The sequence below is a fragment of the Maylandia zebra genome, linkage group LG23 (genome assembly GCF_041146795.1).
Source record: "Maylandia zebra isolate NMK-2024a linkage group LG23, Mzebra_GT3a, whole genome shotgun sequence".
Classification (NCBI taxonomy): domain Eukaryota; kingdom Metazoa; phylum Chordata; class Actinopteri; order Cichliformes; family Cichlidae; genus Maylandia; species Maylandia zebra.
The window spans coordinates 41,157,176-41,179,934 of record NC_135188.1 but is presented as its reverse complement, the minus strand read 5'-3'; the positions used below and the strand labels follow the sequence as shown (position 1 = coordinate 41,179,934).

At 41.2% G+C, this 22,759-nt stretch overlaps 2 protein-coding genes across 10 annotated transcripts in view; both read right to left on the bottom strand.

The window, feature by feature from the left end:
- Positions 1-11: 11 nt before the first annotated feature.
- cab39l (calcium binding protein 39-like) lies at positions 12-18,838 on the bottom strand. Of its 2 annotated transcripts, XM_004573608.4 has the most exons (10): positions 18,155-18,838; positions 15,079-15,130; positions 8,274-8,405; positions 7,804-7,968; positions 7,299-7,417; positions 7,009-7,177; positions 6,450-6,509; positions 3,131-3,196; positions 2,857-3,000; positions 12-2,044 (listed from the first exon to the last, which is right to left on the bottom strand). In XM_004573608.4, the coding sequence occupies exons 3-10, from the start codon at positions 8,373-8,375 to the stop codon at positions 1,865-1,867; spliced, it is 1,005 nt and encodes a 334-aa protein (XP_004573665.1). In that variant the 5' UTR covers positions 8,376-8,405; positions 15,079-15,130; positions 18,155-18,838; the 3' UTR covers positions 12-1,864. The 2 variants fall into 2 exon arrangements, with proteins under 2 accessions (XP_004573665.1, XP_004573664.1); XM_004573607.5 differs by lacking the exon at positions 15,079-15,130 and having other exon boundaries at positions 18,155-18,837.
- Positions 18,839-19,089: 251 nt separating this feature from the next.
- mcf2la (mcf.2 cell line derived transforming sequence-like a) overlaps positions 19,090-22,759 on the bottom strand; it is a 53,741-nt gene continuing 50,071 nt past the window's right edge. For all 8 annotated transcript variants that reach the window (XM_004573598.6, XM_004573599.3, XM_076879839.1 and 5 more), the window contains 2 exons: positions 21,816-21,919; positions 19,090-21,656 (listed from right to left, as the gene is read on the bottom strand). In XM_004573598.6, the coding sequence (XP_004573655.2) occupies positions 21,577-21,656; positions 21,816-21,919 (184 nt within the window). In that variant the 3' untranslated portion in view covers positions 19,090-21,576. The remainder of the gene's footprint in view (positions 21,657-21,815; positions 21,920-22,759) is intronic.

Sequence of the window (22,759 nt, the reverse complement as noted above, 5' to 3'; positions counted from 1 at the left end):
ATCGAAGCTGCTTTAAACTAAAAGTGGATTTTTATTCATTTATTTGATTTCACAGTTATGTTTCACCGCTGAATCCTGCCGTTGGTCGGCTTTGGCCTCGTTCTGTTTGCCGGCGAGTTTACTATGGCAATGGCAAGTGATGAGCAAAAAAAAAAAAAGTTTAAAAGGTGTCAAACGGCAAAAGGAACTCTGATATAGTGAGTTAAGAGGTTCACTGCTTAATCACAACAAATATGTTCTATCAGAGCATATTTTCATCAACATAATAATTAAGCTCACCCTAAAAAGATACTGCAAATACAGGAAAGAAAACGAGTACAGAGAAAGGAAAACACACCAAAACAAACAAAAAAAAGGCACCTCTGAATCTTCTCGTCCTCTGATAACAACGTCAGATCCAAACCAGAGTCAAACATCCATTACAGTACAGACAGAAAAGGGAGTGAAACCAAAAAAACAGCTATCTTTACAGCTCTACAGCATCCACACAGCAAAGTGCCTCCTCCTCATGTTCTCCCTCACAATGGCACTCAAACCAGAAACTGTACATGAGAAATGACACTATATATTAAAAAAAACAACATCAAGCAGTGTGAAAACAGCGATCAGCTTCAAACAAATTGAATCACCATTATTATTATTTAAAATCATACAAAGTGCTATTAGCCACCAGCAAAGAGAACCAGTGATCAAAATTGTCATTTTCTTTTTTCTTGTTTTTAAGATTTTTGTTTTTAGTCAACAGTGACTGAAATCAGTTTGTTTTCGAGACCTGCGAGTAATTTAGAACAGCACGGATGGGCTCGGCCTTTAGACCGGCAACGAGACTTGTTCCATGTTGGTGTGACACACTGAAGCGACGTTGGCCTTTTGGACTGTATGCAATCCAATCCCCTCAGCTTTAAAGTGAAGAAACAATCAGTGACTTTTAGCTCGCACAAATGAAAATCTGATCAGGGCCATAATAGATGTAAACATAGGGGAGAAAAATAAAGATCATAGAAATTTAGAATCCACTAATCTCAAATGTGACCTAATATGACACATTTTTCCTCGTAAATTCACGTCTCAATAAAATCACGTTTAATGTTCTTAATTATATCAGATTACTTTAGTTTTTCCCCTTAAATTTCAGAATTACTTGTAAATTAGTAACTTCATGAGTTTTTCCTACCCAGTCTGCTACTATAATTTTTGAAATACAAAGTTGTTGTTTTTTTTCGCTCTTACCGCCTCCTCCCTTAACTATTATCTATAATTTTTTAAGCTAGAATACCCCAATACACTGTTGTGGCCTACTGAGCTTTACCATTGTCATTTGGCTAAAAAAAATTGCTTTTACCGATGACCAAGAATGCATTAAGATATTCACGCTGTAAATATACTTCACCTGGTCCTAACCAGACACACCAACATCCTCAGCACACATCAACCAAGAAAACAAAAAGTTGTTCATTTTTCTGGTTTGCAGCCACTGCTTTTAAAAATTTACAAAATTCATTTGCAAGCAGAGACTAATAAGATTAAAGAAAATGCTCATCCACCCGGAGGATTTTGGCTGAAGCTTTTTTTTAAACCCCTGGTTCTCCCCCAACAAGGCAAATCAGCTGCCTCCAACACCATGAGTTGTGGCACTACATGCTACAGATGAGATAAAAAAAAAATACAAAAAAAGATCAGTGATTAAGAACTACTCTTGCACAAGTTTTTAATGAACTGACAAAGAGGGAAAAAAACAAAAACAAATGACGTCTCAAAGATTTTTTTTTTCTTCAAATAGAGTAACCATTATTGTTAATGTGTTTTTTTTCTATGTCTTCCTATTAATAAAAAGTTGAAGTAGAGGGCAGGCAGCAATGCTTCTCTAGGAAGCCGGTTTCTTCAGATCCCTGATCTGTTTGATTAGGTAGGTCTTCTCGTCGTTGAACTGCTCGTCGTCCGTGCGGTCCTTCTGGAAGTTGCTCAAGAAGTCGATGAGTTTGGTCTGGTTCTTGAGCAGGATGTCGATGATGGGCTGAGTCTTGTTGGGGTTTGCTACAAACACCTTGGGGAAACAAAAAAAGGACAAAACGGGAGGAAAATTCAATTCAGTTTTGTTTTATTTATACAGCGCAGATTGACAACACCAGTCACCTCAATGTGCTTTTTATTGTAAGGTAAATACCCTACAATATTAGAAAGAAACTCCAACAATCCGACGACCCCCTATGAGCAAGCACTTGGGGACAGTGGGAAGGAAGAACTCCTTTCTAAAAGGAAGAAACCTTCAGCAGAACCAGGCTCAGGGAGGCGTGGTCATCTGCCATGTCCGGTGAGAACAGAGAGTTTAATTACTAAAGACTAAATATATTAGTGGTGTATAAAGAAAGTAAAACAAGGTGAGTGAATAAGAAATGCTCAGTGGATCATGGGAAGCTCCCAGCAGTCTAGGCCTATTGTAGCATAGCAAAGGGAGGATTCAGGGTCAACTGATCCAGCTCTAACAAGATTTGTCAAAAAAGAAAGTTTTAAGCCTAATCTAAAAAGTAGAGGGAGGTCTCCCGAAAACAAACTGGGAGCTAGCTCTACAGAAAAGGACCCTAAAAGCTGAAGGCTCTGCTTTTAAACATCGTAGCAATCACAAGTAAAACATCGACATGAAAGCAAAGTTTTCCATTAGGCTAATATGGTACTATGAGGTCTTTAAGATAATATGAGCCCTATTATTCAAGATTTTATGTGAGAAAGATTTTAAATCCAATTCTGAATTTAACAGGAAGCCAATGAAGAGGAGCCAATATGGGAGAAATATCTTCTCTCTTTCCAAATTTCTCATTAAATGCATCTGCTGGTTTTTTTGTTTGTTTGTTTGTTTACCTTGAAGACGTGGAAGGCCTCAAACTGGATGTTGGCACTCTTGTCTCGGAGCAGATTCATCATCAGCTTCAGGTTCTCTGTCCTGCTGATGTACCGCGTCATGACCGTGAAGTTATGTCTGTCCAATAACAGCTCTCCCAGAAGCTGGAGGGGGGATCAAAGTGACAAATTATTATTAGAGAGGCCAGCTGTGCAGACCCCGCCCCCCAAAAACCCCCCAAAAATCCCATGAAGTCTAAGTAGGAATTTAAATCAATACAGGTCGGAGACAAACCTTTAGAGACTGTCGCTTGGTGACGTAGTTCTCAGAGTGCAGCAGCTTCTCATAGTCTGCAAACACCTACAGTGAAAAAACAAAACGCAGCAACAATCTGAGATCAAATTTTAAGCTTTTGGGAAATATCTATATGGACAATACTTTTTCCAAACAATATCTGATAAATGTTGTAAATAGAGGGCTTTTCCACCAAATGGAAATATGAACGCAAAGTTTATACAGCGCCAAATTACAACAGCAGTCGCCTCAAGGCACTTTATAATGTAAGGTAAATGGTCTGTATTTATATAGCGCTTTACTAGTCCCTAAGGACCCCAAAGCGCTTTACATATCCAGTCATCCACCCATTCACGCACACTGGTGATGGCAAGCTACATTGTAGCCACAGCCACCCTGGGGCGCACTGACAGAGGCGAGGCTGCCGGACACTGGCGCCACCGGGCCCTCTGACCACCACCAGTAGGCAACGGGTGAAGTGTCTTGCCCAAGGACACAACGACCGAGACTGTCCAAGCCGGGGCTCGAACCGGCAACCTTCCGATTACAAGGCGACCTCCCAACTCTTGAGCCACGATCGCCCCCATTATTGTAGGTAAAGACGCTACAATAATCGAGAGAGACTACACATGAGCAAGCACTTGGCAACAGTGGGAAGAAAAAAAAAATCATTTAAACAGGAAGAAACCTCCAACAGAACCAGGCTCGGGGAGGGGCGGCCATCTGCCATGACCGGCTGGGGATGATCACTGGTTTAACATGCCCACTCTCCTGTGTTTAGGACACCTTTCCATTTGCTTCCTAAGTTTAACCTGGCTCATTTCCTTTGAAAACATTAGTGCAGAGTGCTGGTTTAGCTAACTGGGTTTAGCAGGCAACCCATATGTCATAAGGCTAATGCAAAGACCTGGGTTCAAATCTGACCTTGTTTATAGTGGCTACTCTTCCAAAGGCCGTTCGTTGATCCCCAGCTCTTCCACTTCTAAGTTTCCTTTAGCGAGACACTGAACCCAAGTGAACCCTGATATCCATGTAGGATTGCCTGTGTGTGTGACCATTAATGAAAAAGTGTCTGTGGATGCAGCTTCTAGTTTTAAAAGTTGCAAAGTGCTTAGGCGATAAACTAGAGAGAGTGCTTACCAACCTGAAAAGCCACGCAGTGCAATTATTTTGTTGCAGCAATTATTCAAAATTGCCAAAACAGTTTGGCAGCACAGTGAATCAAGAAGGTTGTAGGTCTGAACCTGTCCAAAGACACACTTGTTGGGTTAGCTGGAGATCCTAAAGGAGCTGCTGGTGTGATGGAAAATGGTTGTTGTGCTCTTTGTGGACTTAATAATAATAATAATAATATCAATAGATGTTGGATTTTTGATTTTTTACATTCTGCTACTTCTGTGTCAAGCTGACCTTACTAAATGAAAAGCTCCACATTCTCTTCCTATGCGTAATCTTTCCGATATACCACAAGTTGATGGACGAGTTATCTTTTGCACACAATGTTCCGAATGTATTCTGGGAGCATGGCACAACTAGTCTCAATAAATATTCTAGACTTACAATTGCTCTTTCCTTCCTGCTGTCTGTATGGTTGTTTGACCTCTTTGCAAAGGTAAATAAAACTCAATAAATGAATTAAAATTTAAAAAGAAACCTGGTTGTTTGCATAAATTAGCACCAGATGGCTGTTAAAACATCTGAACCTAGATGAAGACAGTGCTATCGCTTGGCTTTTGAATGTATGGCTGCATAGGGTCAAACACGTACTGTCCGGGTGATGTTTAAGTAATCAGCAATCAATATGATGAAGGTGCTTTTGAATCAAATATTAGATTATACAGGACTTTATCATTTATGGGGACATATCTGATATCGTGAGGTAGGAAAAAAGGAAATCTGAAATGTAACAATAGCGTCTGTATAAGTTACAGAATATTTAAGTAAGAGTTCCAACAGGAAAAGGACTTGTGTAGTTTAGATGAATATGTTTATGCACACTCTGTAGCTTGGGAAAACTTGGAGACAAGTATCAACGCTTATCTGAATGTAGTTATTTTAAAGAAATATCTGCCTGTGTGTTTTAGGTTGAGACAAATGCATATATGATGGAGAAGTTGTTTAACTCTGTGTTTGCACATGGGTAATTTGGCTTGTTAGTATATTTTCTTTTAGCCCAGAAGGCATCTAATGAGATCGATTAAAGCAAATGAAAATACTGCACTGCATCCAAAAGGACAAGAACTGCCTGGACCTGCAAAAATGTAACATATGTAACTAAGAGGAAGTGGATGAATTAGAAGAAACCCCAAACCCTAGACACTTGACTTGAGTAGATCAACACATTGTTATTACAGTGTGTTATTTGTGCAGTCATAGGTTTACCACTAAAATAATAATAACAACAACAGATTGGATTTATATAGCGCTTTTCAAGGCACCCAAAGCACTTTACAATGCCACTATTCATTCACTCTCGCATTCACACACTGGTGGAGGCAAGCTACAGTTGTAGCCACAGTTGCCCTGGGGCAGACTGACAGAAGCGAGGCTGCCATATCGCGCCATCGGCCCCTCTGGCCAAAACCAGTAGGCGGTGCCCAAGGACACAACGATCAGGACAGAGAGCCCGGGGATCGAACCGGCGACCTTCCGGTTACAGATGCGCTTCCCAACCCCCTGAGCTATGGTCGCCCTAAAATCTAATGAGTATGACAAATTCTGGGTTTTTTGTGGCTTAGCCTGATCACTGACTCTACTGAGCCGGCAGTGACATCTCCTGACAGGCCGTCGGCACACATGCTGGGTGAAAAGGTGGTTTTGTGTGGGTTTCTACAGGCTGAGAGCCCTGGGGGGATCCTGCTCGTGAGAGGGGCTCCTCTGCCTAGAAATGTTGAGGACACAGAGCAGAGCTTTGTATCGAAAGACGTTATGACATTTAGAGAGGCTGTGCAGTTTTCCTATAAATTTACGTTTTTTGTTTTTTAATCTGCCTTCACTGCCAGCTCATTCAATACTCTATCACAAGGCTTCGTGAATGCCTGTGTGTGACTGGGCCAGTGAGCACTGCGGTGACTGATACCTGATCTCGCTGTGCATCCGTGCAAGGTTTCCTCATGCAGAGTCATTCAGAGCAGTGGACAGTGTTTGCAAACAGAGCTCAGTGACTGACCTCCGTGTGTGGTTTAGGTTAACGATTGCTAAAATTCAAAATAGCAAGGCTAATGTGCATTAATATGTGTGGTGGCTAACAACCATCCCAGACTAATCTCTTCTCGGGAGCTGCAGATGTGCAAATGTGTTTGTAAGTCGAAGCACTCACAGCTTCGTAGTTCTGCTCGAGGAATTCGGCCACAAGCACTTTGTGTCTCGTCAAGAGGTCCTGTGGACAAAGACAGAAAAATGCATCTTAGCTGACGGATTCAAATGTTACCGAACACTTTTTACATACACACATGTATGTATACACTGTACAATCGCACGCTGCCCAAAATTTGTCTCCCGTATTGGATCCAATACAACCATCTGTTGCTCGGAAAAAAAAAATGTATTCCCCAAATGTTGCCAGAGGTTCCTGGAGGTGTTTACTTTCCAGTTTTAATTACAATCATCACACTTCAAAATAGCTGACAAGTTAGCGTCACATGGTCAACGGTCACATGTCTGCAAAAATCAGCATAAGTTAAGACTTTTCCTCAACAAAACATGAAAACAAATTTGCCTTTTCTAGGCCTATGTGGGGAACAAAAATATCAAATTCAAATGACACTTGTGTGGGATGTTGGTTTACTAAATCCAAATCCAAACACTGTTGTCAAAGTCCAGTCTGGCTCTAGTCTAGCACCTGACCTGACAGCCAAAAGAAGAAGAAAGAGAGTTACCTTAAAGGTGGCGAATGCGTCAGAAGCAATGTCGAAGGTGGACATCTCCACGTAGTTGAAAAAATTGTGGAAATGCTCCGAATGGAGAACTATCTTGGCGAGCGGCTCGTGGCGGATGCACTCCCTCAGCATGATCCCACAATTTAGCGCCACCTGGGGCATCTCGTATCTTCAAACACAGCAAGAGAGAGAGAGTAACGCATCACCCCCTCCTCGTCATAGAAGCCATATTTATTGTGTTAAGACGCCATTAGGTTGAGGACAGCACGTGCACTGTGTGTTTATCTCACCCTTTCAGCAGTATGAAGAGGACCTCCTGGTGGGAGCAGAAATATTCAACAGTGGGGCTCCTCGTCCCAATCTGCCTCCTGAGGATGTTGTTGAAGATCTGACACACGTCCTTCTTCCCCTGGAAACACACGTAAAACTGAACTAACCACATAACAGCATCTGTAACATTTAGCACGTTAAAAATTAATTAATTGTGTACAGTAGGAAAAAAAGTTGTTTTAAAAGCAGTGCTACAACCTAAAGTAACTTAAATTTATGAGTTGGAGTCAGAGGAGGCCTGTAATGGTAAGAAAACTGTACAAGGTTTTTAAATACACCATCAAATTTCATTATTTTCACTACATCTTGCAAAACTACAGCAACAATATGCAGCATTTCTTAAAAAGTCTAGAAGAGCTGTTAAGTTTCCTCTGCTCATGGATGTTTATTTTCTATCACGTTTCTGTGTCAGCTTTATCACAAGTGTGCTTCTGCAGCACATCTGTGATACTTTCTTCTGCTTACCTCAAAGTCTATGACCTGCAGGTTTTCTACCAGCGCGATCAGCAGGCCGCTGTTGTACAGCTCCTGGGCCAACTGGGCCACAGTCTCGGTGTGGGGCTCCTTGTCATTGCTTCCATACAGGATCTCTTTCATGGACACCAAACACTTAGACACCTCCTCAGAGGCCTGTAGAACAGAAAACTACAGGTGAGGAAGGATGGAGGCAAAGAAGGCATCATTTAGAGGAATAACATGTAGAAACTATCATTAGTAAAAGAGAGCGTGAGCTTGAATTTGGCTTGTAACTCTGATTCTTTGATCCCCTGTGTGCATGTGTGAGAGAGTCTTGACAGTGAAGCGTCAGAAGATGACAGGCGCAGGCTGTTTCGCGCTCCCACCCTTGGGGCCTCTTGACACCCATTCACACACACACACACACACACACACACACACACAGACGCACACAGACACAATCAAATAGATTCCTCTACCTTGTCTGTCTTCTTGTCCTGTTTGACCAGGATGGCCAGGTTTTCCTTCAACGTCTTGACAATGTCGGCGGGACTCTTGTGTGATTTACCAAACAGCGGCATGATGGACACGTGTGCACACGCCTTTGGGACCTGTGAAACACAGCAATCAGTGTTAAATGTATTGTTTATTGACTGATGAATCAATTCAAGCTACAATAGAATAGCCTGTAATTATAAAAGCTACGATCTATTTTTACCAGACTTGTAAAACTGCCAACGTTTCAGTGCTTCCCACAAACGTCAGTTTACAGTGCTGCTTACTGACAAAAATGCCACTTTTAATGTAGTGCATTACAGAGATGACTATAAAGTTGTAAGTGCCCTCTTGTGGGCAAACAATATACTGTGCTCACTTTTATTAAATATTTCTATTTGATTAAATATGAATAAACCACTATTTTCAATCATTTTTCCAATATAAATATTCCAAGAAGCATTCAGAAGCTGCACCGATTGTGATTCCAGCTCCAAGTTGTGCATCCCAAACAAGCAAAAACATTTTTCAAGGCAGGTGCGTAGGAGAGGTACAACGCAAATAATTTGCCACATGAAGGGCACTGAAACGTCACGAATAAATGTATTCCTGCGAACTGCAGCCGTGTGTCTGTGGAAACCGTCATCACCCTGTACTGCACCTACAAGTCGCATACAGATCTTTAGATGGGCTGATGACACTGTGTTGACTCACGGTGTAACATTGTTCTTGCTCCATCTGTTTGATATGAAAAGATAACAAAAATGCTGCTGATAGGGAAGTAACAATCTGAGTAGTCTTCTTCTACCGTTGAAAAACATTCCAACACCATATACATGTCTAGAAGTCAGGTTGCTACACATCTGACAGCCTGTTAGAAATCATATTATGGCAAGAACCAATCAGCTGAATAAAGAGAAACAAGAGTCCATCAATACTTGATCAGTAAATCCGGAAAACTGCTAAAACTTTGAATGTGTCCCAAAGTGCAGTTGCAAAAACTATCGAGGTAGGTATATATAGTCAAGTCAGTAGTTTCTGTAATTTAATAACAGTTTAAATAATCTTAAGATTCAAAAGTAGGGGAGTCCAAACTGCACCGTAACATAACATCTCCGTCATATTATGACACAGCCAGTTCCTTTTTGACTGATCTTATAGTTGGAGCTGGACCACATGAACTCAACCCATTCCTTACTCGTGCTGCTGCAGTCGTTCCCCATTCAAAACTTTTCACTGCTGTTGCATTTACATGCTACTGTTGCACTGTTTTGTCCAATCAACTGACTGTGGCAGATACCAGCCCCTCCCTCAGCTTGCTTCTGCCAGAGGTCTCGTCCTCCCCACCATCACCTAGTGCTTCTCACTCAGATCTTCTGATTGTTGCGGTCCTCATTCTTATATTATAGTGTCTTTAGCTAAAAATACAACGTGCCTCGGATCAGCTATTTGTTGACATGAACTGCTATCCTGTCTTGAAAGAAAATAAATCAAATAAATACCTGAGCATTCAGGATTAAGCTTTAGAATCAAACCTTTTATGTTTTTTAACCACTAAAAACAGGGCAATGTGAGCAACCTGCTGTTCAAACATTCAGTCTATGAGGAAGAGGAAAAAGTTGATTCAAATGAAGGCGGAAGGGAGCTAAATCTGCTCCTTTTGGTCAGAGGATGAGCTATGATGCAGGACAAGGTGAATCATGCGAGGCTTCCCTAGTAAACACCAACAAAATACAGTATGGAGCTGGTATGGAGCATAGTAGTTCGTTCACGTCCCTTGAGTTACATTAGTTACTCTCATCTTGACAGCTCAAGCCTGTATGAAACCGACAATTCTAGTTTATGTGCATCAAAGTAGCAAGCTGTGTTTTGCCCTATTACTGCCAGAATGTCAATCATGCTACCAACAATGCTACTAGCAATCTGTTGCAGCCACAATGCACACTAAGCTGACATTGTACATAATGCCAAGCACCTTAAAAGGACTTTCAGCATTTGCTCCTTCAGTCACAGGTTTACAAATATAGCTGTCAACTGATGGTTTTTAAGTTAAAATACCAGGAAAACAACACATAAATATACTTGTTGCTGAGTATATCGGGTAAGTTAGAGAGGTTGTCCACAATGCTCTGTGAGCATATTAAGGGATCCAGGAGGCAGCAGTGGCCTTCAAAATCCAGGCCAGGTCAGGAACAGCCACAGAACTTGTGACTGCTAATCCTCATCTGGGAATGTAAAAGGGCATTAACCCTAACTCCCACCGTCATTCCTCCCTCCATCTGCTCCATCCTTCACTCATTTCATCCTCTCTTTCTTCTCCTCTTCACAAAACACTTCTGCTCCTCCCTTCCCCGTCTCCTCGGCCACTGGCTCACAAGACATTCATCTAGAACTGATGCTAGCAGCCAAATTGTCTGAATGTTAAAGCCTCCTTCTACACTATACATTGTAAAGCATTCACAGTGAACAGGTAAAGTGACCGTGTCCATGGAAGTCCTTGGAAAAACACCTGCACAGTGTTTTCTGGAGGAGAATATTGCTTCAGCTGGACCTACTGAGCTTTTATTTTAATTTGTCCTTTTTTATCCTATCTTGTATCTCTACAGTTATAATGATGAATGTCTTTTTTAAACATGAACAAAGTTTAAAGTAATGAGGTCAGTCTGTGCACAAGTAATCCCCCTGAGCCAAAAGCTCAGGTTTCAGACAGCTCTGAGCACTGCATTCAAGGCCGTTTTCATAAATCCATATGATGCTTCTGTGAGCACAGAAGCCACGCCTACCTATTCATCAAACCTCCTGTTTGATAGGGATAACCAATCAGAAGAAAGTTGTCTTAAAGGCAGACAACATCTTTTGGAATGAACTGAGAGGCTACATCAAGGCTTCGACAATGCAAAATAAAGCTTATTTAGAACTGAGTGTAAGTGAATATACTCCTTTATAATAAGTTGGAATAAAAGTATGAAGCTTGAGATGAGTATAAGTTCAAATGAGCCCGTCTAAAGCACATTAGAACAGTAACTCATCTCTGGAGACTGCCGAGTGTCACATACTGGAAGCTTAAAGGAGCCTAAAACTTTAAAGCATTGATGCCTGATATGAAAGAGCCTTATGTGAGACATACAGCTATGGATATTTATTTGACTTGTTGAGACTGTTTATTAAAAAAGTTTCTGACTTAGGTCATCTGTTTTCTACCCTCCAAGGGAAAAAACAAACCTCTCCACAGAGCTACAAAAACCTCTTTGACTTGTTCATTATCAAATACAACAGGAAGTTCCCTTAACCAAGTTCACACACACACACACACACACACACACACACACACACACACACACACACACACACACACACACACACACACACACACACACACACACACACAGTATCAGTTTCTTCAAACGCCACTTAGCCTGGCAGATGTGTGGGCCACTTCAAATCACAAGACCAGGAGAATAAAGAGCTGTGACAGTAAAGGCTGATTTCCCCTGATGATCGTAAAACAAATCCGTGTAGGTGTGCTGACAGAGTTATTACTTCAATCCTTCCCCTATAAAAACACGTCTAATTACATGACAATGCATCCACCATGCTGGCCACTTACGGCCAACTTACATTTCACAGAGTTGTCATAAAAGGTGCCGACTGTTTACAGCTGCTGCAGATCCTGGTGCGTTGTCGCAATAAGAAAAGTAAGCTGATGCATTCCAGAGGTATTTGAGCAGAACAGTGAGTGCTTTCCTCAGACTGATAAAAGGTAGGAGTTGAAAGAAACATTGAAGGTAAAATGTCATCTTTCACATTATTCAGGAAAGGGGAAATTGCACGGGGGATTGGACGCCTGCAAAAACAAACAAACAAACAAACAAACAAAAAACAAAACAAGAAAACAGCCTGGATTGGAATCACAAGGTTTTCACCTTACAAAAGGAAATCTCAGCTGACACAGCCCCGCTCAGCTATGTTTGTGTTCTTCATAATCAGTTCTTCAAAATGTTCTGTGTGACTGATTTTGATTCTTTATTCGGAAGCAGTTGAATCACAGAGAGGGGACACCGCAGTGACATGGAAAATAATACCAACCCCTCCGTGAAAAATGTTCTTCTGCTAGCTTATGTCATTTGAATACCAAGGTGTGCAGTGGGTGAAAAGGGAGCTGTTTTAAAGTCCATCCAGGAACAGGTGACAAACATAACAAGGCTACTTGAGTTTCGCTTTATCTTTCGATGACATCATGACGGCAAAACTTTAGTCAGGTCAATATTTGTCGAAGGATAAACTGGCAATGAGGAATTGCTCATGAAAAGAGGGGAGCCATGCTTGCAAACAACGCCTTCCTGCTTTTCTAATCTAATCACACTGTAGGCGAGTGCGTCAGGTAATAACCAGTCGAGCAGTGCTCCCAGTCCGGCCTTGTTCCTGCAGCTCTAACTAAGTGTTTCTGATTATTAAAGAATACTTAAAGGGCCCCTTTTAATCATTTAATAACATGTCTTTTGAGTCCTGGAAAGCTTAAGCAGCTGATTACTCTGAAGTCTTCATTTTCACTTGCACCCTTCTTAAGACTGACTAAATGTTATGTAATGGAATTAATCTTGTGCCTGCTGGGCTCGAGCGCACACTGCGAGCTGCTCAGCTTAGGTATAAGCTTACCTGAGATGTTCCTTGTTGCCCCAAATATGAATTTTTCAACTAATCGCAAGCAATCTAAATGAGCTTTAATCCAAATACAGATGTACAGAATATAAGTAAAGGTTACCCAGAACAGGGAGTATAATTTCAAAAAGATTATGAGGCATTATTTCAACAGTCAGGTACAAACATGTGCAACAGGGTTAATAATGCTTGCATCTGTCGTTGCAGCACAGCAGTATGTCCCCTTAAAACAGTCTTAAGGAGTTAAGGAAACTGGACTTCTTTTTGATCTGATGGTAAATGAGCCATGCCTTGACTCACATCTTGTCTCATGTGACTCTTAATAACTTTACAGGATGGGTCAATGACTCTGAGGACCACCTCCCCAATGCTACTAGGTATTAAACATCTGGGACTCCCCATCGGTTTTAGAGCTGAAGAAGCTTCTTGGATGAGAGGTCAAACGTCTCCATAAACCAAAAAGACATTCAGCTGCCTTCATTAGTAGCGCTTAAGAGTGCCACGACCTGATTGGCTGAGAACCTACACAGACATGCTTGCATTCTTGTTCTAAAGGACTGGCACCCCCATTTAAACTTGCCTATGTAAGCAGTGTGGTTCAAACAGCGAGTGAATTCCTTTAAAAGTATTAGAGGTTTTATATAAATGTAAATAATTTGCACAGACTCCCACAATTCATCTCTCTTCATCGCATTAGGACACCAACGGAGGACCATAAATCCTGCATAAAACAGCATCAGAATCATCAATATTTTAGGAAGTAAATAAGGCGATATTTTAATGTTTCTACTGCTACTCCGTGAAAACAATGTATCCTTTAATTTCTCTTTAGCAATTCTTTTATATAGTCTTGTAACTGCAAGGATAAATCGCTTAACTAAACAGTTATTTTTTTATATTATATACATTTTATATTAAATCTATAATTTACTGGAAGGCTCTTATTTTAGTAAACCAATGAATGAAAAATACAAATCCAATTGGCTGTTCATTGGCTGTTCATTGTGTAGATTCTTTGGCTGAATAGTCAGTTCACTTTAAGAAAAACATAATCTTTAGAGTTCAGTCTGTAGTCTTTGATATATTTGCCTGTCCGTTTGCTACATGAAAACTATTTGTTCAGCTTCAGTCCAAACTTATATCACATGCTCTAAAACTTATCAGATCCCTGCGTTATGTTCCTAAGGTACAAACCAAATCAAATCGGTATAGTATGGTATAATACAATAAAGATTGTCATACTGATAATCTAATTATGTTAGGACCTGACAGAAACAGGCCGATTGCCTTCTCGTGCTGCCTCACTGACACGATATTCAGCCGAGTGTAGACACAGCACCGAGCGACGGCACATTCTCGCCATAAGCAGATTTGTCTTGGGTTATCTGAAAGGATGACCTCTGCTGCAGACATATGGGCCTTTACTGTCATCCTAACACCGCTGTGCTGAGGAGTCACTCAGTACATTTGATTCAACTCGCTTCCTAATGCACTACATGCATATCTGACTGATCAAAGATTTATTTGTTGTGTAGTTGCAGTTTTCCTGAACTATGCAATCCGTTTGTAGACCACTGAATGTTTGATCATTGAACTGCAGCTCTTATGAAAAATGTCTCTCCTCACTATCAAAGTATGGATTCCCTCAAGGTTCAATACTAGGGTGAACTGTATTTTCACTATAATGCTACCACTTACAAATTGTCTAACTGATATAAAAGTAGAGCCTGACTGATATTGGATCTTTAAGACCACTACAGATATCATTATTTGGTCATTTTGGCGTTTTAACCACATCCTTTAATTGTTAGACCTTTACCTTGAAATTTTAAACACTATGAGGCAACTGTTGTTGTGAATTGTTAATATCACTGATACACAAACTACCATTAACGCTGTTATTTCCTCTCGGTTGGAGTACTGCAAAGGTCCTTTAATAAGGTATATATCAGAAATAAATAATAAACTCTAGTTTACATAAAACAGCAAAAGACAGAAAAGCAAAAATATTGATCAGATTTTTAATGACTCTAGCTGATTTGTTTCAAATTAATTAGTAGAGTTACTCTTAATTGTCAAGCCTTTAATGGGCTAACCCCAGAAAATATATCAGAACTGCTGCCCACTTACGAATCAGTGCTTCAGGCAGATCCCCAGGCAGGAACTTGCTCTCTTTTAAACACTAAACAAGACCGAACAGAGAAACTATTAGTAATCACTTTTAAATAATTTGTGTCATATGGCAATACATTAAAAAAAAAGACTAACAGTCATATTAGTCATAACTCTCTTGGCACTGCCCTCATCAAACAGCTGCCTTTTGCAGCGCTGGATTATAGTAACATTCACTGTAACAAACTGCATGGCAGTGGGCGGCTCTGATGACTAATCGGTGACATTCCAGCGCAGCAAGATAGTGATCCACGACAGGAGCTGGAGAGACGGTGACGTAGCGATCTGTCACACCTACAGGCCACTCAGGCGGCAGAAGAGGGAATACAAGCTGGACATTTCGTGGCTTGTGGTAAGACCAGGGGGAAGCAGTGGGGCAGCTCGTCGCACACTTGATAATTTGTTCAAATAAATTAACTTTGTGCTCAGGAATTCTTGGCAAATTCATTTAATTAAGCCTAGAAGTTTTCTAACAATGCGAAGAATCTACCACAGCCTTTCAATGAAGGAGAAAGGTGACATCCTATTATTTTTGCCTGGAATGTGAGTCATTCATGGTGTACTACTAACACATGCAACAGGAATGCAAACGCTGAAGGAGGAGCAGCAAGGACAATAACCCGCTCGTTCAGCATGAATTATTGCTGCTGGCATTAGCTAAGTGATTAACATCAACTGCAATAAATCTGACAAAGCATTGACTGGAAGGTTCACGTCTGACGAAGCTGGAACACGTCTATCAGTCGTAAGATCAGAGTGAAGACACACAGGTTGTAGTTTATAGCAGCACAGTTTCAGGCCTTTTTAAGTTAATTTGACAAAGATGGTCAAATTTCTCAGTCAGCATCCTGACCGAGACTGTCCAAGCCAGGGCTCGAACCGGCAACCTTCCGGTTACAAGACGAACTGCCAACTGTTTGAGCCACGATCTAATCTATGCCCACCTCCGACTACAAAGAGTTGTTTGCTTCAATTATATTCACAAGGAAAGGCGACATGAAAGACCAGACATCATCAAGCAAAATCTCACTTACAAAGAGATTGTTAGGTAGGACCAACCTGATATTAGTTTAAACTCTGATCCCCAACTGCACTTGATGCACTTCAGTGAAGCATACAGGGCACATCTGTAATATTTAAGACTGACTTAGGTCTTTGTGCTCTCAGTGGTTAGCACTTTCTGCATGTCCAGCTGGAGGAAGCCGGCGTTATCAAGAATGGCTGTGAAAAGCTACTGCAATACTTAAAGTGGGGACTTTTTTGTCAGCAAGGCAAACTTTCCTTTTCAATCACATTTACTTCCTTACGGGTGGCAGACACTAACCTAAAAACAAGCCTGAGCATTTGATTGGTGGATCTACTGAGAAGCAAGACACAGAGGACATGACAGCCAGGCTAGATGGAGTCTTTATGACTCACATGGACTGCTGGTAGTCAAAAGTAACAGTCTGAGAAATCACAACTATAATGTGCAAGTTTTTTATTCAGGACAATATGAAGATTGCTGTACTTAAATGCAGAGTCATTACAGGTTAATACTGCAATCAAGTGTGAAATAGCTTATATGAGAAGCTTTTACCTTGAGATATCAAGGCCAGTGGATTTACTCATAATGTAAAGCATATATTGTAGTCCGCTTTCAAATTAAAAGCACAAGAGTGAGTCATGAAACGAGACTGTATGGAAGACAGACACCTTTGTGAAAGAATCTACGTCAAAAAGTGTTGTATAGCATCAAAGATAAATGTAGGGCTGGAACTAGCAATTAAGGATGAACCAAATTATTAGGAGAATGCAATATTTTAAAAATAATGTATAAATTTCGCTAATATTGTTTTGTTTCATTTTTTGTTGTTATTTATTCTTCATTCAGTGTCAGGAAAACAAAATAATCTCTGTTCCAGATTATCTTACTAGATTTAAAGTTTCTGAGCTCCTTATCACACCGTCTTTGAACATTTATCTGGCACAGACCTGATCTGATACAGCACATAAACATTGGCCAATGCCACTGGGGAACGTCATTTAATTGCTCGTAGGTTACTAATGTCCATGCGATAGTATCAGTGCAACTATTATTTCAACAGACATTTAACTTGTCAATCATTTATTCACTTTGCAAAATAACTACCTTTTAAACATGAATAATTATGAAATTCAGGCTCTCTTTCCCTATAGTTAGCCTTTTGTCCTGCTCTCTTCTCTTTCCTATCACTCCCAGCTGATCACAGCCCCCTCCCTGACCCGGGTTCTGCCAAAGGTTTCGTCCTGTTAAACAGGAGTTTTTTCTTCCCACTGTCACCAAGTGTTTGTCCATCAAGGGGTTGTCTGATCTTTCCCATTTGTAGGATCTTTTCCCTAGAATATAAAGCACCTTATGGTTGTTGTTGTTGTTGTTGTGAATTGGAACTATTGGCACTATTTAAGTGTCTTTGTTTAAAAGCCATATGATAAAATGAAAAAAATAAAATAAAATTTGCCAAAACTGTGATCTTGATAAGGTTTATAACTGCATAAAGCAGTGACTCAATGGAGACTTTATGACTAGCATTTTACTTTGAAATCCAAACCCGGAAGTTGGATTGTGATCATTCGGGTTGACCTGGTCCTAGTCGTTTAAAGTAATAAAGGAGGGAGGAGGGGGGGAATAAAAACAAAATACACACACTGTAAATGAACTCCTGAGGAATTAAAGACCTCGCTAATTACCCTCTTTAGAGGAATAAGAGCTTATAACGCTGACAGCAGTAAACAGCACATAAGGCCGCATTAACAGTCCCAGACAATGTGATTTAACAAGGCTACACCCCTCTCGCCTCCGGCCAAACTCCCCTCTTTTTTGTTTGACAGATTTCCAAAGCTACCCACAGTTGTCTGCATCATCTCATGAACAACTGCAGAAAAGGACGTTGGGGCTCTCTCATGCATCAACATAACCGACGTTTCAACACCGACTTAAGTTACAAAGGGCAGTCATATTAGGTTATCTGAAAGCTATTGCTCTTCGACAGTAGAGCCTAGAAATAATACTTACAGTGGGAAGATGTTTGGTGGGGGGATCTGTAAATGTCTTGACCGCTTCTGTCCCGGTTCACAGCGCAGCCGAAGCTCCCAGATAGACGCCTGTGCTCACGCCAGGGCTGTTTGTCGACACAAAAGTCGGCTAAAAATGTGTACGAAACAATTTAAAATGTGTGGAATCTGTTAAGAAGGCAGTGCTGTATTCCATCTGGTCGCGTTCCAGTGTGCTGCCAAGTTAGCAAGAACGGAGAGATTAAGGACTTCCCGATTGCGCTGTCATAGTAAAATAATCGGCGGCCCCTTGTTTCTTTGGAGGGTGGAGGAGAAGCACGATTGTGCTGTAAAGTAAAGTGGACGCCATCGATGGAGTAATTTAAATAAGGCTGTATTTATGAATTCAACCAAGAAGTCCTCTATTGCATCGGGGCTTCATAAAAACTTGTAATTTGTAGTGCAACTCGCGTCACTTCCTGTGTGCCTCACGCTTGCTAGCTTGACAAATCTGTATCTTTCCAGCCGCGGCTGATTCTCGTTCACATCCTCCGACTTCAAGCGCTACTTACGGCCTTGACTGAAGTATTACTGCATCGTGTATATTCACAAAAGCACATATTTAATACAGTTACCAGGAAATGCATCTGAAAACTACTTTGGTGACGTAGGGTTTACGTGCAAGACGGAAATTAAGCGGAAAATAGACCTCAAGGTCGGCAGCAGTACTTATTGGAACGAACCCTAGACTGAATCATGATAGTCTAAACTGGAATAAAAGCCCATTGGAGGAAAGGAACCATGTGGTTGAAATTACACTTCCGGATCACAATTAATAATTAATTCCACTGTCAAATTCTCTCTCTTCCTTTTTTTGTTTTTAGCTGACTTCAAAAATAAACAGCTAACCATTAAAAGATATTTTTAAAATTCATAATAATAGAGAAAAAGGCTAAATTCAATAGAGGAAACCATTTCAGACTTTATTAAAGCTGCTTTTCAATTTACATACAAGTCAGAATTACACATTTACAAATGTACATGGATATGTCTTGTAACAAGTTTTAAATCGTAATATGCTGTTATATCAACAGCATATTCAGTAGATGTGCAATAGGAAAATAAAGACAGTGGGTGCTGCAATGTGCTGCATAAAAACAAACTTAAAAAATAGAATCCTTTCTCATGTCTCCAGCCTCTGAGTCGAAAAAGTACAAATTACACGGTAAGATTTTATTTGGGTGACCAAAAAAACCAAAAAACTGACGACTTTAGTGCCCATGTCAGCTTTCTCAAGAGGGCAGAATATAAACTCTCACAATGTACAACAGGTAAAAAATAGTTCTCCAGGAGGTTTACAGCATGGGGCTTATGAAGTACATGCCACACAGAGTGATGATATACAGAGAGATAGAGAGACTCCTCTTAACAATATACATGCTCTTTAGGGGGAACAGTGTGAGGTATAAGAGGACACATCTGTACAAGTGTAACATTTATTTCTCAGCACGTGGACGCACAGCTATGCAAGCCACAGTTTAGCTCACAGTTTGACATCGAAAGGCCTGTAAACTGGTTTGTTTCCTCTTCCTTTACGTTCAGTGGGAGGATCTTAAAAGAAAAAAAGTGCTTCTCAGCAAGTTCTTGAGAAGCCAATCACAAGCACTGATTTTAGTCCAATTAAGAAAAAAAATCTAAGAAAAAAAAACTGTTAATCATGGCTTTGTCGAGCAGGTGGACAAGCTGGTTTCCTGTTTGAAACAGTGTCACACATTCAACAACGCAGGTGGAAAAAGGAGCGATTGTTTTACAGTGTACCTCGTGGATACAGTAAAAATCCTGGGATATATATTTAAAAAACATTTAAAAAGCAAGGTGTCATTCAGTGTTCAGAATAGCACAGGTTTCAGAAGTTGCGTGCAGAACAGCTGGTCGTCAAAGGCGGTTGGCATCAATCTACATCAGAACAGTGGACGTATCACATTTTCTAAACTAGTTACTTAACTGTGACGTTTACTCAGCTACATTTTGGTGTCAAGTACACAAAGTATTGCTCTCAGGCCGGAGGTGCAAACATGTCGAGCAGGTCCGGGCCGTGGTATTATTAACCCAGCTTGCGGAGAAGCAGCTACTGTCACATGCTTGAATGGGGCTGGTTGCACAGAGAGGAGGGGGGGAGGAGGAGGGGGACAAAGCCTGCTTTTGTTGCTGCGGTGCAGACCAAAGATAGGTGAGCACGGTGACACAAAAAACAGACACACATTCAGAACACTGAGATTTGGGCCGCGACAGCTGTTTGAGCAGAGGCTGCACATGTGTCTGAAAAACTGATCGAACTGCTGTCTGTTGTCAACACAAACAATCAGGTGAGTGTGCGCGCGCACCCACACAGACACAAAGGCAGGTATGCAGTCACACCTGTCTGCCTACAGAAACGTCTTCCTGAGAGGTAAAAATCCAGAGCAGTGCACTGGCGGGTTGCTCAATCCCTCATAGGAGGAAAAAGATTCATTTAGAATGAAGTGCAAGACACCTGACCACCAGGTTGTACTGTTGTTGACATTCACCTAGTGACTGCGTGCGGTTCTTAATATCATAAAAACAGCTTTTAAGGGAAGCTCATTATCCATGTGTGAGGAATACAACGTTCTTTAGTAGCTTCAACAACACAAAACGCCTGCACGCAATCAACCTGCTCACTTTTCCTCCCAGATGTACTGAAAGCATTTTTCCTCTTGCGGCCGCCTGCTACTTTTCACAGTGTGCGATCAGCGACTGACACCAAAGCCAGCGTTATCGGGGGTCTGATGGTGTTTGTCTACATAACATCCTCCTGCACAAGAATCTGTCGCCGTGCTGCGATGTCGTCATCGACTTGAAGGGGTTCGACTAACCAGCAGTTCTGTCCCCTCTGCAGACGGCGCGTGTTTAGTGCAGATGTCCTTTCTAACCTCTCCACATTAATGCTACATAATCACTAGGCCTGGACTGCCTGTTCAGTCAGTTATTAGACTGCGGACATTTAGCTTTAAAGAAGGCCTCGCAGGAGGTGATACATCACATGACTTGTGTGCCGAGGAATGACAGATATCCCTGATATTTCCCTCTCGCTCGAAGGAACGGCAAAAAAAAAAATCTATACTTAAATTCTACCAACATGCTGACACCTTTGAATATAAAAACAATTTTAAATGACAGTGCAGTTTTTCTAAATACTCTGGAAAAAGGGGGGCAGTTAGCACTTAGCCAGCGCTGGCTGATCTGCAGAGAAAGTTTTGGTTTTCAGATGGATTTAGAAACTGTGACGTGGGTGACTGTCCTCCTGTCAGACCAAACTCCAGCTTTTTTTCTTCTTTGTTTTTTAAGCATTTTCCACCTGTACAAAATGATTTTAGGTGCAGTGATTTAACAAAAAAAAAAAAAGCTGGGAAGACCTGACTCAGGTCAGGGTTTGATGTCGGAGAAGCTGGTGTAGGTCTCACTACAGCTGGAAGAAGTGCTGAGGTTCCCAGAGACGCTGCCATCTGCAGGACAAACACACAAACAGCAATGCTCTGTTAGAGCCAGACATTGCAGGGGAGAGTAATAGTGTCATTGTGCCGCATTGCTAGGCAACAGGTACCCATACTGCAGCGTTAAGGGAAAGATATGAATGTGTGTACTTCCTGTTCGTTGTAACCGACCTGAGCTGCTGAGTGATTGAGATGACTTGGACTCTGAGATGAGGCTGAGGAGGTTTGCTGCTGCCACCCAGCCCTCCTTACTGGTGCGAAGGTTCTTTACAAACCTGTGAAGGAGTTAAATAAATATATATATTTTGAGATAAAATTACAGGACATTTTACATTAATAAGCCACAACATTAAAACCACTGTAAGTGTAATATACAGCACTGATGATCTTGTTATAAAGCAATGGTTAGTTAGAAAATCTTGGATCCTGGTATTTATATGGTTGCTGATGACACATATATGTAAGCATTGCTACCGACCAACCAAACCCTTCCAATCCCCACACCCAGGGGGAGCAATTCTGGAATGCACTGACTGCACCTCACCCTGAACAGGACCCAAAGGATCCTGGTACCATACAGCACAGGACATTTCCACAATTTGACCCAGTATCCTGATTGCTTACAGCTAGTTTTGGTGAGAAGTTTTAACATTGCGGCTAATAAACAAAGGTCGAAATAGAAGACCTATGACAGTTACTCTCCATTTACATGTATGAGCACTAAATTCTCCCGAGTGCGAGTGTTTGTGTGAATGTTACACAACATGCTTAGTGTGTGTGTGTGTGTGTGTGTGTGTGTGCGTGAGAGAGAGACTGGGAGAACGAGGTTTGTAGTAAAAAGCATTTTGAGTGCTCAGTCACAGAAGAAAAGCCTGATTAAAGTACCACTCACTGTCATATTTATGTTATGTGTCACATCATGAAAGCAGAGTGAACTTGTTCCTTTAAGAATGAAAGTTCAGATTATATTCCCTCACAGAATTAGATGTGTATACCGTCAGCTTTTCTTTATTCTAGTCCAGCGGTCCCCAACCCCCGGGCTTCGGACCGGTACCGGTCCGTGAGTCGTTTGGTACCGGGCCGCGAGAGTTGAGGCTCAGGTATGAAATGTATAG